At 28.1% G+C, this 16,334-nt stretch overlaps 4 protein-coding genes across 5 annotated transcripts; 1 reads left to right on the forward strand and 3 right to left on the reverse strand.

The window, feature by feature from the left end:
* Positions 1 to 251: 251 nt before the first annotated feature.
* LOC117210857 (ankyrin repeat domain-containing protein 13C) lies at positions 252 to 3,877 on the reverse strand. The gene is made up of 9 exons (XM_033454258.1): positions 3,132 to 3,877; positions 2,985 to 3,026; positions 2,788 to 2,892; positions 2,571 to 2,702; positions 2,121 to 2,332; positions 1,896 to 2,027; positions 1,635 to 1,796; positions 1,174 to 1,574; positions 252 to 1,052 (listed from the first exon to the last, which is right to left on the reverse strand). The coding sequence occupies exons 1-9, from the start codon at positions 3,253 to 3,255 to the stop codon at positions 1,037 to 1,039; spliced, it is 1,326 nt and encodes a 441-aa protein (XP_033310149.1). The 5' UTR covers positions 3,256 to 3,877; the 3' UTR covers positions 252 to 1,036.
* A 585-nt stretch (positions 3,878 to 4,462) lies between these two features.
* On the reverse strand, positions 4,463 to 7,877 carry LOC117210859 (BTB/POZ domain-containing protein 9). Its single transcript, XM_033454260.1, has 10 exons — positions 6,869 to 7,877; positions 6,656 to 6,808; positions 6,406 to 6,595; positions 6,050 to 6,305; positions 5,858 to 5,990; positions 5,646 to 5,783; positions 5,448 to 5,578; positions 5,258 to 5,386; positions 4,995 to 5,184; positions 4,463 to 4,882 (listed from the first exon to the last, which is right to left on the reverse strand). Exons 1-10 carry the CDS (start codon positions 7,196 to 7,198, stop codon positions 4,685 to 4,687), a joined length of 1,848 nt encoding a protein of 615 aa, XP_033310151.1. The 5' UTR covers positions 7,199 to 7,877; the 3' UTR covers positions 4,463 to 4,684.
* A 681-nt stretch (positions 7,878 to 8,558) lies between these two features.
* On the forward strand, positions 8,559 to 11,023 carry LOC117210861 (cyclin-dependent kinase 10). Of its 2 annotated transcripts, XM_033454262.1 has the most exons (6): positions 8,559 to 8,732; positions 9,158 to 9,312; positions 9,400 to 10,000; positions 10,098 to 10,394; positions 10,600 to 10,733; positions 10,803 to 11,023. In XM_033454262.1, exons 1-6 carry the CDS (start codon positions 8,723 to 8,725, stop codon positions 10,836 to 10,838), a joined length of 1,233 nt encoding a protein of 410 aa, XP_033310153.1. In that variant the 5' UTR covers positions 8,559 to 8,722; the 3' UTR covers positions 10,839 to 11,023. The 2 variants fall into 2 exon arrangements, 1 of the variants encoding a protein (XP_033310153.1); XR_004488164.1 differs by lacking the exon at positions 10,803 to 11,023 and having other exon boundaries at positions 10,098 to 10,500; positions 10,600 to 10,687.
* A 9-nt stretch (positions 11,024 to 11,032) lies between these two features.
* LOC117210863 (ejaculatory bulb-specific protein 3-like) lies at positions 11,033 to 15,137 on the reverse strand. Its single transcript, XM_033454263.1, has 2 exons — positions 14,734 to 15,137; positions 11,033 to 11,464 (listed from the first exon to the last, which is right to left on the reverse strand). The coding sequence occupies exons 1-2, from the start codon at positions 14,915 to 14,917 to the stop codon at positions 11,271 to 11,273; spliced, it is 378 nt and encodes a 125-aa protein (XP_033310154.1). The 5' UTR covers positions 14,918 to 15,137; the 3' UTR covers positions 11,033 to 11,270.
* Between the last annotated feature and the right edge of the window lie 1,197 nt (positions 15,138 to 16,334).

Here is a 16,334-nt window from a genome sequence, read left to right on the forward strand (position 1 = left end):
AGAACCTTTCTCACTTTAAGTGTACCACGAATTTAGGATTACAGTATATAGTAAATAAAATAATATAATCAGTTTCTTTCTGATATAATATATATATAACACAGTATATTTAGCATACGTAGTAATAAAAAATTCACTTTTTCTTTCCGGAATTAAATCTAATTTCTGTTATCTAGTGACATACTACAAATTAGATTTGAAACAATTATTTTTAATGAAAGCAATTCAAAACTAAAATAATGTATACAACATTATGATTTGCTATAATCTTTATTTAAAAATTTTTGAACTAAACACACACATACATGAATCATATAGTATGTATTACAATGCTAGATTACTAGCAAAATGTTAGGTATGTGCAGGATGTCGCATTTAAAGTAACCTTAATAAACCGCTTCGCTATTTTTCAAAGACTATGGAAATGATAAAGTCAATATAATGCAGTAAAATCGGATGCATCATTTGGCCTTTATATTTAGAAAATATTTATTTATAACACTCCTCTTCAATAGTTTTTACTAATTAATAATACTCTCTCTAACAAAAAGATAAAAATTGCCTCTTTAAATAAATACTGCAAACTGCAAAATATTCTTTTAAGTATTAATTACTAAACGTGGAAAAGAAAAATTCAAAATTAGAGCTGAGAAAAAGCAAGATGGATAAGAGTTATTTTTTATGCACTTTATAGTGTACAATGTATCTCTTAATTTTAATGTGCATAAGTTTATTAAGTTGTTTCCATATATTAAATTTAGTATACAATTTTGTAAATAAAGTATACCAACCCTCAAACTTATTATGTAGTTTTATCAACAAAAATACTTGCTATTTGCTATATTTCATATTCAAAAGAACAATTTCTTTGTAAAAAGTACTTTGTAACTTTTTAAGAGGCCATTCTGGCAGCAATATGTTTGATAAAATTTTTGTTTGAAAGCCAAATAATTCTCTTCAAATAGTTTTTTGGAGAAAAAAAGGCTTCATTTTTAATATGATAATTGACTTGAGTTATCTCCAACGCGCGAAGCTGTCATAAATCTGGAAATCTAATGAAATTTATAAAATTTATAAGTAAATATTTCGGAAAAGAATGAAATAGTTAAATTTAAAAACACTACTTAATTAAATGGATTACGTAGGAAAACTATAAAAAGTTTTTAAATTTACCTCATAGGATCTTCAAGGTAATCTGGTGGTATCTTAAATAATTTGGGATCTATATCATTCCGAAAGGCAAATTCTTGAAAAGTGATTTTTGCTGTCACCGTAGGTAAAATAGGTATATCAATTTTTACAGGGAAACCAGGTGGTAATTTCATTAGAACAAATTCTCGCAATTTACTAAAATGTTTGAATGGCGCTATTACTTCCAAAACATTGAGTAACATATCGACAGTCAGTGGAAAATCTGGGCTCATAGCAACTGTTGCTTTAAATGATTTACTGCTTTCCTTGTAAACAAGATTTCTTCCAAGAAGTGGAGATTGACCGGGTGGAGCCATAATATATTCTTCCCAAGTAATATTTGATTCTGGTGGTGGATTTAATGAAGCTCTTCTAACTTGAGGCTAAAAGTTGATAAATTAGCATATTTAAGTAGAAAAAGAAAATTCTGCTACTTTGTTTACCTTCTCATTAGCAAATCCTTGTGAACTTCCTTTTGTTAATGATTCCATAATAGCCTTATTTTTTTGTAAGTCTTCCTCGCTTAAATGTTCTCGTCGTTTCTTACTTTCCAAAACCATTCCATCGATTTGGTAACATTCCGCGTGGAAAGGCCCTACCATCTCCTTTATTAAATATTTGAGATATATCTCAAAAAAATTTTAAGAAAAGAGCAGGAGAAGGAGGAGAAGTATCATAGGCAAAACCAACAATGCTGGCCTTACCCTTTTATCTTCACGAAATATCCAGCCTGTCTGAGCTTTTGAAAGTGTAATACCTTTTGTTGACATTTGTGCTGCCATGATATCACTTGACATAAGAATATCGACTTCATCTTGTATTTCCAATTCTGTTTCCTAAAAAATGAATCAGTGATAATAAATTCATTATTACAATTCATAATGAAAGATATTCAGTTGCAGATGTTAATTAATAAAAAGCAATTTGACCTCATATCTCACTGTTTGATAACGTTTAGCCAGATTATCAAGTACTGCCAATGATTTGCTTGGCTTTTTATCACCATTAAAAATAAATGATATGTCACCTCTTTCCCATCTCATATCATTGAAATCTACTAAAGTAGTGTCCATTCTGATAGATGCTCCCCTTTTATGTATTTTACAAACATCAGAAGGAAGTACACGAGAAACAAGTGGCACTGGAAAATTATAGATACTTGTAGATTATTACAATTATTATAAATTGATTGCGAATGTTTATGAATTTATGGGAAATTCAAATATAAAAGAATATGCAAAAATATACCACATATCCAAAAAGTAAAGTATTCTTATCGTAATATACATATAAATCCTATTTCTTCAGTGTTCATAAAAATATGAATTTGCATGCAAGCATCTGCAACTTAATTATAATTCAAACATAACATTAAATACCCCAACTTTGAAAATCCCATTTTAATTCCATATAGAAGTCTCCCATTTGGCGTAATGTTGCAAGTAAATTTGGCCTTCTTTCTTCCATTTGCTCTCTAGCTTGTTGGTTTAATTTTCTCACAAGTGATGATACTATAATATATATACATATATATATATATAACTAATATTAAAATTATTTCTTTCTGATAAGTAGCCTGCTATTATTTTTACTAACTGGTTTGTCTATCTCCATAACTGATTGCCTCTGCAAGTGGACTCCACCCAGCTAAGTTTTTTACTTTTACTGGTGCACCGTGTGCAAGTAATAATTGAATTGATTCTAAAATTTTATTTGAAACTTTACATATATATCAATAATGTATATTAAATAATTATTTATGTATATTAATGTATATTTGAAATATATATTACCTTTTCTTCCTAACATGACAGCTAAATGTAAAGGAGTATTTCCTATTGAAAGAAAATGAATTGTTTTATAATGTATACTTAAGTAAAATCAATTATCAACAAATATATTGTTAACAAAATTATTAAATTTATAATGTTTGTGTTAACCTTGTGTATCTTTTTCAGCGATATTGTAAGTTCTGATTAAAGAACTTAAAGCTTTAACGTCCCCTTGAAATATGCATTTGTGTAAAGGATATTTTTCATTTTCCAAATTCTCAGCCATGGCCATTTGTTGAGAAAATGATAGCCAAAATAACAATGATTCTTTTCTTTATCTAATCGAATCTCTCTTGATATAATAATAATTTCCTTGTATTCCATTTCCAAAATATGGCACGTTATATTGAATAATCATATCAAAACTTTCATTACATGAAAATTATTCATGAATAAAAGTTCACTATTTGACGTTATATGTTTAATAATTAATAAAATCAATGAATGAATTTTACATTTGATTGAATATGTTTCAAGTTTACATTTAAACATCGATACTTTTATATGTTTTCTTTCATGATATGACGCCTAGGATATTCATATACTTATGAAGAACTTTTAAATCGCGTTATATTATCGTTGTTTTACCAATGTTGTTACTTTTGCCGCTGTTTTTATTTGCCCTGTGTTATTCGTATTTGCGCTAGGTGGTCGTTCTTATAATCAAAGTAAATAGGTTGGTCACCTCATTTAACGTTTTCCTTATAATACAATTACAAAGTGTTTGTTATCAAAATGAATTTTATCAAATTGCAATTTATTTTAATATTACTTATCCTAAGTGGTACAAATATACTGCATTAATATCACCACATTAAGATGGTATTTACTTACACACTCTAGTACAGTTTATACATTGTAATGTATGTTCATATATGTATGTATCTGGTTATGTGTTAATGCATCAATGAAAACATCTTATGTTGACGAAATTATTATAATTGAAACATGAACATAAATTAAATCTGAAAAATTGACAACTTTGAGAATTATGAGATTGTATATTTCTTTATAGTAAACTTATTACAATTTATATTATACTATATAAAAATTATACAATCAAGTAACAAAGATAAAATTGCTAGGGACATTTTCAAAATTTTAATACGATATTAATCGAATATACACATGCTTTAATTATATAATTCAAATATTTAAATAAGTTAAAAATTACATAAAAAGAAGTTCTAATATTTGTATATATCCATCAATTTTCTGCTTTTATCTATTAATTTTATGAAAATATATATGTATATGTATCATTATATTATTGTAAATTAGTAACTATTAAAATACCGTTTAGGTTATTTTCGATCTATTTCTAATCAATAAACTTTTATTACATTACTAAATACTTTAAATAAATTTTAACAAGCATTACCAAACGATTTCCAGTTTTCTTCTTTTCTTTAGTCATATAGGAATGAACTAAGGCTCAGTTGACTAAATTAAAAATTTACTTTAATTAAAAAATTTATTTTAGAATTATTTTTACAATTATATATCATTATGTGATACTTATATCTCTATACTATACAAGCACTTAAACCATTAATATATAGGAAGTTCAAATCAAAAAACGAAAGTACAATACTTAGTTCTTAATTCTTTAACTATCAATGAAATTTTGCATAATGACTTGTTCCCAAATGGTTAATGTCTTAAGAAATATTGCTATCTGTAGGATTTATTTCTTCTTGATCAATATTAACTGCTTCTGTAGCTGTTTCTGGGGTTAGTGGCACTGACCAAATCGTAGAATCGTGAGTTTTTAATTGCTTTTCTTCGTGCATCAATGATTTACCTACAACTTTATCATTTGTTTGAGCAGGGCATTCAAAATGAACACAGTGAAAAACCTAAAAAGCAAAATGTTTTGGATAACTTTTGGATATGTATAAAATGTGTTTAATTATAAATAGTTTTGTTGCTCTCTAACGTCACTACTCCAAATGAACATGCAATCATTACCTCATTTGCTGTATTGTATGTTCCAACGATACGTATAAAAACGATAGGACGAGGAGGTTTAAAGTTTATTGTTTGCCACGAACGACAAGGTTCTCTGGCTTTATTACCAACTAGAGTCCAATTCCGAAAATTACCGGATACCTCTATATAATAAGAATACGAACGATCATCGCAATCCCAAAGCAATAATCTATATGTAAATAAATATTGATTAGAAAATTTCATATTTTCTTATTTGTTATAGGTAATGTAATAATATATACCGCATAGAACCTATAGTGTACGGTTGTCCAAGTTGTACTAAAATAGAACCAGATCCAATTTGATGACATGTGTAACCACTATCCCAATCATAATTTGATGTATCACCATTTAAGAGAGCATTCCGAGATCTATATTTAAACAATTTATTACAAAGGAATGAAATACATTTCTACACAACAACTTACATACCTACAAACACCTTCTACAACAGTTGCACCTAGATCCATAGTAGCAATATTTCGTGTTGGAATAACAAAACCATTACAGAACTTTTCTGTATGATTTTTATAATATGCTTCAAAACTTACAAGATGAAAAACCTTTAAAATCAAAAGTTATAATTATACAATAGAAAAACATTCCATGTAATTTTAATAATGATTTTACTTTGTTTACGGTATTATTTGTCCCAACAATACGAATATAAAGAACTATTCTTGGTTCAAAGTATAAGTGTTGCCAACTACGACAACAGTATTCTGTATAATCAATAACTCGAACCCAATATTTTTGATCCATGGATACCTACAAAACAGTAAGAAATAATTATACTATGAAGAATTAAACATGAAAATTAGTACTTAATCTATTTTTCTCACTTCTAAATAGTAAGAATATGAACGCATATCTTTATCCCAGAGTAACATTTTTACATGGTTGATGATGCATTGAGTTCCTAACTTGACTAAAATACAGTGTTCTCGTGATTCAGTAATAGTATGTCTGGTATACCTGATAAAAGAACAGTATTATTTAAATGAATAATTTGGAAAATGAATTTATCAATTTACCCTCGTTCCATATCATAATTATTTGTATCGCCATCTAAAAGATAGCTACGCATTTCACCCTGTAGGACTTGAGCACCATGTAGAGGATGAGCAACATTTACATCAATAAGTAGTCGACCACGATAATTAAGATCTGATTCAGGTGTTTGCGTTCTTACAGCTATTGCATCTAAGATTGCTTCCGGAGAAATTAATCCAGTTGGACGAACAACATTTAAAAGATCTGTGATTGAAACTAAGCATAATCGTACCTTATCTACAAAATTTGTCTAATTAATTGAATAATGTATTATATAGAAATTATTTTGAAAATATATTTAAAACAGATTTTTTATTTTTAATGCTTTTATATTTACCTAAAACAGTTTTGCCATCTGCATCAGGATTTGCATTTACCCATGCTCGTACAGCTAAAAAGATATCAATCTCTGGCGCATAAAAGGAATCTCTTGAGATAAGTTCATTCAAAGCATCAGCACTTAATTGCAAAAAGCTTTCATGTTGAATTACTTCATATGCATATCCATCCATGTATTCATGACAAACCTAGAATAGATTATTTTCAGTGGATATTTTCAAATGTATTTTTAGATATGATATCAATACCTTGGTAAGAAATTCTAGTCGATAAAGAAGTGCTGCACCGAATATGAGGCAGACATTTTTCATATTTAATATTTCTCTAAGATAATATGATATGGAAGCTTCCAATTCTGAAAATCCATAAAGATGTGCTAATCCAAGAATATCCAACACAACCTGAAAACGATAATAATTTGTCGATTAAAAATGATAATGAAAATAAGTGACAATTAATACCTCTTCACGTCGGTCTGTAAAAGACATTCGTCCTGTATATATGTACTCAAGTAGGCTTTTAAAACCAGTCAAATTAGCATCTTTTAACTCAATTTCTTGTTGTGTAGATTCTTTTAAACCTCCAAACAAAAGAGCTCTGAAATATTGGCTACGTGCAGCTAAAATGATTTTGTGGCTATTAAATCTTTGTCCACCAACAATTAAAGTTACATCTGAATAATCATTTGAGAGATAGAGAGCACCAATATCCTCAGAAAGTGTGTTAATATGATTTATGTCACCAGAAATTGGATGTTCTATTGATACATTTAATTCATGGTGAGAACTCATTTTTTAGGTTTTGATCTTTTAAATACAAAATTGCAATTCCTTCTTCCCTAATTATTTTTCTTTTTTAAAAGGTTTTCCTTATTGATAAATACAATGCCCCGTCAACATCGAGATACGTTGATAGCATAATACTTATCTCGATACTCATGCATTCACATTAATTAAGAAACAAAAAGTAGAATCTATTTTACAGAAACTTTATAATTATTAAACAGTAAAAGTAAGGTTAACTTCTAATTTAAATTTAAGGTTAATTTTTAATCTTTAATTGTATTTACACGCTTGCAGTATGTATACTACGATTTTGCGTTTAAATTGCGTATTTAACTGTTTTCTCTATGGGTAAACAATTTCTATAAATTTAAATAAATCTCAGAGAAATCATTATAACATAAAAATAAAGTCACATCCCATTTATAAAAATATTATATTTTACATTTAATTTTGTACTATCTATTTTTTACCAATGGTATCTATTGATCACAACATAAATATCATAGACTTATAGATACTGAAGATAGACAAACGTTGAAATGCAATATGCAATATTACATTGTGAAAGCATTATGGTCTGAAGGCAATGCAATACGTAAAATATGAATACCATAAGCAAAATACAAATTTAATATGTTTAAAACTATTTAAATAATAACATAAATTACACACATGATATATGTGTTACATATTTTAACGGTTATCACAAATGCTCATGGAACACCGCCATGACCATCCTAACTGTTTGACGAAGTGCGCGAAAAATTGAAAGCAACTACTTGAATTGTAAAGATTACATTTATTAGAAGATAATTTGCTCGGTACTGTAATTATTCATGATACGAAAAATTAGTAAGTTGAAACATTTTTTTTTAAGCTCTTTGCTCAAGCTTTTCTTCTTAAGTTTGAAAAATTTCTCTCTGTGATCCAATACTAGATTAGGTTCCGCTTTATCGATCAAGAATTTTCCTGGTGGTTTCGTTCCATTCTCGGATTATTGATAATGGAAATATTTTGCAGTCACACTCGATACGGTATCATGTGCAAGGATAAAGTGCATAGAATCCAAGTTATAAAAGAGAAAACGTACTAACAATATTTATGACTTTTTTTATTATTAAAGCGCAATATTCTTTCAAAAGGATTACAAAATCTGCAAATTTATCATAAGATAATAAAAAATTCAATATTATTATAAACATTTTAATGGAATAATTATATATATATATATCTAATTATCTTTATTTCTATTTACATACTTCTAATAATATAAACATTAACTTTTAAGGTATCCTGTTTTGTAAGATGTAACACAAGGTAGCGTATAATGGTAGTTCTTTAATGTCCTAATATCTATGGACTGTCGAATCTATCTTTTATATTTCCAATGGTGCAAATGAATTATTGAAAATTACCCGGTCAATTAATTGTTAGTATTTGAGAGTTTTTACATCTACGCTTTTTGAAACACGAATGTTAAAGAGGAAAACAAGTATAGTTGAGAAAATATCTTTTTGAGAATATTGCATAATGACAAAAGGTACAATTTTATTTGATTACAATCAACATATAAACATTATTATGCTAGGTTAAGTAATTCGATCTTTTTGTTATTACATATTATTTGAAATTATATGATATTTGTACATTAAACTAATTGTATTTTTTAATGATTTTTGTCGTTGAGGTTGGCATAATGTTGCTTAAATTTTAAATTCAGATAAAAAATTGGCAAAAATAAACAAATAATGGAACTTAAATTTGATCCAGTTCAAGTATAATTTATTAATGAAATTGTCAACTCTAAAAAGTGTTTCCTATATAATTGTTATTACTATATTATAAAGTACAATGTACAAAGTATTCCAATGTCTTAAGCTGTTCCTTAAATGATATTAATAGGCATGAAATACTAATAGATACTAGAAAATAAATATTAGATGTGAAATTTTAATAATTGTTTAGACGAAACATTGGAGAAAAAATCAGTTGAAAATAATGATACTGATAAAAAGACTGCGTCTGAATCTGGTCCTGATCCATCAGCACCAATAACTAGAAGAGGAGTATTAACATCATTCTTGACTGGCAAGCCAATGGAGATACCAGAACAAGATATTGTAACTACTTAGTTTATCCATCTTCGTTATAGCTTTAGTTATATTCATTACAATGTAATAAATGATGTTCTATTGCTTTTTTTATAGTTAGGTAAATGCAGATTTGTGTCCGAATTTGAAAAATTAAATCGTATAGGTGAAGGCACCTATGGAATTGTTTATAGAGCAAGGGATACAAAAAACGATAAAGTTGTAGCCTTGAAAAAGGTACGAATGGAACATGAAAAAGATGGCCTTCCAGTCAGTGGTTTAAGAGAAATATCTGTTCTTTTATCCTGTCGTCATGAAAATATTGTACATTTAAGAGAAGTGGTAGTAGGGAGAAGTTTAGAAAGCATATTTCTTGCTATGGAATATTGCGAACAAGACCTAGCAAGTCTACTGGACAATATGCAAGCTCCATTTTCAGAAAGTCAAGTCAAATGTATTGTTTTACAAGTATTAAAGGGTTTGCGTTATCTACATCATAATTTTATTGTACATAGAGATTTGAAAGTTTCAAATCTCCTTATGACAGACAAAGGATGTGTAAAAATTGCTGATTTTGGATTAGCTAGGTGGTTTGGTTTACCTTTAAAGCCAATGACCCCTAGGGTAGTAACATTATGGTATAGAGCACCAGAGTTGTTATTACAAGCTAAAACTCAAACAACTTCTGTCGATATGTGGGCTGCAGGTTGTATTTTAGGTATAGTATTTTCATATTTTTTTCTAATTTATGTATAACATTAAAGATTTAATATAATAATTTAAATTTCGCTTATGCGTATACATGCTTTTATTAGGGGAACTACTTGGGCATCGGCCTTTATTGCCTGGACGATCAGAAATTGCACAATTAGAATTAATTGTTGACTTGCTAGGCACACCAAGTGAAGCAATTTGGCCTGAGTTTAATACACTTCCAGCGCTACAGAACTTTACATTAAAACAGCAACCATATAATAATTTGAAACAAAGGTTTCCATGGTTAAGTGCTGCTGGTTTGAGATTATTAAATTTCTTATTCATGTATGATCCAAAAAAGAGAGCCACTGCAGAAGAATGTTTACAAAGTAGCTACTTCAAAGAAGCTCCTTTGCGTAAGTCACAGAAAACGATATGTATAGGGTGATCCACCAGAACTACTGTCTATACATTTCTTCCAGCGAATAACAACAGTCACGTAAATCGAAGTAGCAATATCTGGTGAACCATCCTGTATATTATTATCGTAATACTTAGAGATTCTTAATTATCATAATATTTTAAAATTGTTAATTACCATTTAATTTAATCTTTTTTTAGCATGTGATCCCAAACTTATGCCCACTTTTCCACAACATAGAAATATGAAAAAAACTGCTCCACCAAAAGAGGCTAGAGAACCAGAGACGAATGTTACAGATCAAACAAATAATTTACCTGCAATTTCAGATCTTGTAAGACCTTTATGTGTTTCATCATGTTTTGAAAAGACATCTTAAAATTGAAATTAATATTTTTTTCAGCTTGGTTCACTTGTCAAGAAGAGGCGAGTTGAATGAAGAATGTACTTATTTTTTGAATGCGATACAAATCTCGACATTATTGATTTAAAAATATTTCATTTCGATTTATATCCTTCATTCTCAATGTATGAATTCATTCACAGATAGACTTTGAAATAAATAAACTATATTAATAAATACTCAAAAAATATTTAAAAAAACATGTATTCGTGAAAAGAAAATGAACACACATTTTTTACTTTAAATATTTAATTATATTTATAGTACGACAAAAATATTCGATCAGACATGAATTCAGCATGTGAGACAAAGTATTTAATAAACATCATAGCTCACTAACATAAAGTAACAAAATTATTATCAACAATCTATGTATGTATACATTAAGCTATTTTATTACTTTTGTTATTATAGTTTTATTGTACAAATCTCCTCATAAATTTATTGTTTAGATCTATAGATATAAATTCAACTGTTTTTGGTTGGTTGTAATACATTTTCGTAACGCTTCTTATATTCGCCACTTGAATCATATTTTGCGGAAAGTCGTTCCCAATCCTTCGGTCTTTTAGTTCTCAGATAATTTACTACTTTGTTCGCTGTATGTTTCTGTTTTTCATTGCATTTACTACAACCTGTAGATAAAGCGTCGGGTAAAATTTCTGAAACAATAAACAAGTAAATTATTTAACATTTTTCCAATTCAATTATAAAAACTCTATACAATTATTTTATGAAGTCTTAATACAATAATACATATTATAATTTTTTAAGGACAATTAAATAGTATAAAACTTTTTATTATATAATTATTTATAATTATTTCTCATGTGCAAATTGATCCTTTATACAATAAACCATAATAATCTGAATAATATATATAAATTTACATATTGGAAGGAGAGAGAGAGAGAGCAAGCAAGAAATAATAATGATTTTTGTCAAATTGTATATACATAGGTAAAAGTTAGGATAAGGATTTTTACTCTTGTGTTTGTTTAAGAACAATATGAAATGAGCTAACAATTTTTTGTCTTCCTATAGTACTATTTAATATTATTTCTAATATAAACATTATCTAAAAAGCACAAATTTAGTGGAATACTCAAAATTGTTTTTTTTTATACTCAACTCAATATAATTTCAACTTAATTTATAATATTTCAACTTAAAGGAAATGGATTGTAATAGAAAAAAGAAAAAAGAGAACTTATTAGAACAAAAGTTATTTCAATATATGTATACAGTATATCTAGTTTATGTGTATATGTATTATTATTTCTCTAGTTATTGAAAAAATAGGTATTTCATGTTGAAATTGTTTGATTTCGCGGAGGAAACTTAATGGAATGTCTGAATTTTTTTCTGAATTGTTATTTCAGAGATGTCAACATTAATTAAAAGTTTTTAGACTAGAACCATATACATATTATTGTAATTGCCATTTTATTACACATCTCAAAACGATTTCAATGATGTGTATGTATAACGAGAATGTTTAAATAATAACTTATCGGATATTATTATGAAAAATTCGACTTAAATATGAAATTCGGACAACATTTTGTTTTTCATAACGTGTAATCTGTAAGACTAACAATGTAGAATTAACAATTAGATTTTTCTTATTCGTACATTTGTAATCGGGGTAACAGTGTAATTAATTGCATCTTGTACAATTTATGTGAAATACTGTTACGAATTTAGTAAAAATTGTACAATAACATAAATATTTATGTCGCCTGGAAAGAAACCGTTCTTCATCTTACGAATCAAGTGTTACGTACAAGAGATATTAACTAAACTTAATATACCAATATTCTCTATTTTCAGTCTCACGACTGAAAAATGGGCTTGGTTTACAAAATCCTTGACTTACAATTCTATCTTAACCTTTCGCTCTTCCCATTCGCTCAAGTCTCTCATTTTCACTCTTTCATCTTCTATTACCTAACTATATTTCTAATTACTTTCTCTAACAATACTTTATACTATCGCTTTCTTATATATATATATTTTTTTTCTTTTCTTTTGTTTGCTATAATCACATCTATTTTCTCGTTTGCTTTACCTTCAACTTATCTAATCCTATCTTAATCCTATCTTATTCCTCTACTTTCCCATCCCTTTTTTCGCTCACTGCTTTCTCTATCCTGATCTCTGTCTGTTTCCCTACAATCCTTCATCAACTGTTTCAAAGTCCGGAATTTGTCCTCGGACAAATCACAATTCCGTCCTTTTCTTCCCAATATTTATTTCACTTTTCCAAAATTCCGCACCAAATTTTCGCCCTTATCACTAGTCGTTGACTTCCGTCTCTTCTCTCTTCATTCAGATACTCTGCTAGTTCTAACATTCTAATTATGATTAATTATATGTATGTACAACTGTGCTAATTTGCTATGTCGCATTTGTTGCTGAACCTTCATCTTCTCTTTTCTTCACATTCTTCTCACGTCTTTTCTTTCCCCCTTTTAATCGTTCCATTCTCTTCTGTTTGTCTCAATCTATTTCTTTTTAGGTACATTTTCCTCTCTTTCATTTTCTTTTCCTTCAAATATTCCACGACAATTTTTCTCTCCATCTTATTCTGAAATCTTCCTCAGATTTCAACGCTTTTTAATTCCCCCTCGCTCTTAATTTTTCTCTTTTCGTTTCCTCTACGACTAAATAATAATCGTATTTAACGTTTGCACGATGTCTTCGCAAAAATATCCGATAAATTATTGTTTAAATATACTCGTTAACATTGTTTAATAAAAAAGACGACAATAATAAAAATATATAATGCATCTTAAAAAACTTTGCTGATATTCATGTCTCTGTAAATAACAATCTAAAGAAGATTCAAACCTTCCACTAAGTTACCTTGATGAAATCAAATAATTCTTAAAAAATATTTTTTCGCATTTTCGATATTTTCAATTATATTTTATTATAAACATAATAGCGTGTATACATTTAAACCGAACATACTGTACATATGTATAATAATAACTTAGACGTTACTTAAGAGAGTTCGATGTAATCAAAACGAGAAAGTTCAAAGCAACTTATGTAATAAAGAGAGGGAGAGTGAATTGAACTCTGTCGTAATCGTTGCAGCAGATGCACGTAGAAACCTCGGAAAGAAACCGGTGTGACTTTTGGTCATGCAGTTAAATAAAACTGCTTCGTTAGTTATAAAAATATCTATGTCTGTTTACAAATTTGTAAATTCTGTAGTTTTCTATGTACATCTTTTTTTTTTATTTTAGAAGTGATCAGTTGCAAAAGTTCGAAAAAGAAAGAAAATAATAAAGCACTAAAAAAAAAGATATACATATATACCTACAGTATATTACGAGTATATTATATTCGAAGTCACGTTTTAGAAAATGAATGTTTTTCTATCGTTTCGTATGCTTTACGATATTAATGCTATTAAAGTAAAATCATTAACGTAATTGCATTTAAAATATAAAAATATTAATAACGGATAGGAAAGGATATTTATGAAATGTCATTTCCTTCGTTTCTCACATTTTTATACAGTAATATCTACATAAATTAGTACCATGTATTAATAATTCATTTGTTATAAACTGAACTAAAATTCATTGACATTTTAATACAGAAATAATTTCTCCGTGGAATTTTATATAGATATGAATATAAATAATATCTTTACATAAAAATATGAACAATATTATTTGAAAAGTATATGAGCAGCACAAATATGTAATTAATTTTAGTACTTTTATATTAAAATAAATCGTACTTTAGTATAAACTATTATACACATAAGTATAGCTTTCTACTGTTTTTACACTTGTTAATTAGGTATTTTACATGTATAATAAATTAATAAATTATTAATTAAATGTATAATCTCGAATGATCTATAACGGGGCTATATCACTAGATAGAAGTAACAAATGTATGTACTTACTTTTTAATTCTCTGCCTTCGTTGGTACATGGTCCTTCGTCCAGCATGCACTTAATGTAATTGGTGAGGATACGACCATTTTGCAGGATCCTGTCCACGTCTACATTGTCATATTTTGTGGTATAATCTTCCGCTGTTACACAAACGACTGCGACCAAGGCAAATAATAAGAGATAAATCTTCATATTGTAATTGAAGCACGTTCTTCCAGCTTCAATTTTAAAATGCAAAACTCTATGACGATTATACCAACGAAAGCGATATGAAGATAGAAAAATGTACAGATTACTACGTTCCGTTTAACGAAGTAATAGATGGTAATTTAAAAACAAATGTTATTTGAAAGCTACCCTATACAGCGGAAAGTAAACCGCTCTTTGTAACAGTTGAAGCAAGTTGTCGAATTATATAGCTGAAGACAGAGGACATTGGAGGGAGTAGATAAACGCGTTAGTTGAGTATTTTATACTCCATGGAACGTACGCATACGTTGTACAGTAGCGATTGAATACAAGCATCAAGATATAAAAAATAATACCGATAAATAAAATAAATATATTTTATCATTTATATATATCAGTCATATACTTTTCACCTGTTTAAAGTTTTCAAACTAGCTAATTAATTTCGTATATCGGTGTTAAATCTACCGAGAAATTAGATAAATGGACGAAAACAAATTTAAATAAATTTTTAAAGTACGTATTATTGGACTATTGCTTGTTCTATGAAATGTCGTGAATATACATGATAATTGAACCTAATCGCGTTAAAACCATCTGTTATATAAATTTGTTAATATCAATATGCAATCAATTTCTTCTAAAAGAAAATTCTCTAATAATTATTTTGTCTAAAATTATATAAAATGCTCTCCGTATACGAGGAGTGAGGAATGTTTGACGTTTGAGAATACATGTTGAGCAGTGTGATAGAAATAGTTAACACAGCGAGAACAACGTGCTATCAAGAATAATGAAGAGATTATTCTTCGCCGTGTTTAGAGGATGACCATCGGGTATTTACGTTGCGTACCTTGCCAAGGACGATCATCAATAAAAATACGATGTTAATGCTATAACAAGGTTTACGTTTGGAAATCTTATAATTTACCCATCTCGATATACGTACAATAAATAAACAAATCAAAAAGTGAATAAACTTTCTCGATTAAAGGATCTTCAGATAATTGAATAGATATCTAGATAATCATAATCGAATAATAGATACTAATTATTGCAGTGATAAAATCGTTCGATTTAATTAATTGGTGTAATTTTATATTTTATCTCTTACAAAGTTACAACGTATTTTGGGAAATAAATCTTTTTGATCGAGAATAAATATTATTTCAAGACACAGATTATGTAAGTTTAAAAAGTAATATATTCTTTTAAATATACATTGAATATATCATGTGTTATTATGTATTCGTTACCTGACGTTTACTTTTCCTATTCGTAGAATCTCCTATTACCTGTTGATCCATGACTTACAAAATATTCCGTTCATATCGTGTACAGACATATATTCATTTCGACATTACAATCATCAGATTAATTAAAATGCACACCGTATCACAACTTCAACCCACTTTATCAT

Source organism: Bombus bifarius, unplaced genomic scaffold (assembly GCF_011952205.1).
Source record: "Bombus bifarius isolate JDL3187 unplaced genomic scaffold, Bbif_JDL3187 scf7180000008213, whole genome shotgun sequence".
NCBI lineage: Eukaryota > Metazoa > Arthropoda > Insecta > Hymenoptera > Apidae > Bombus > Bombus bifarius.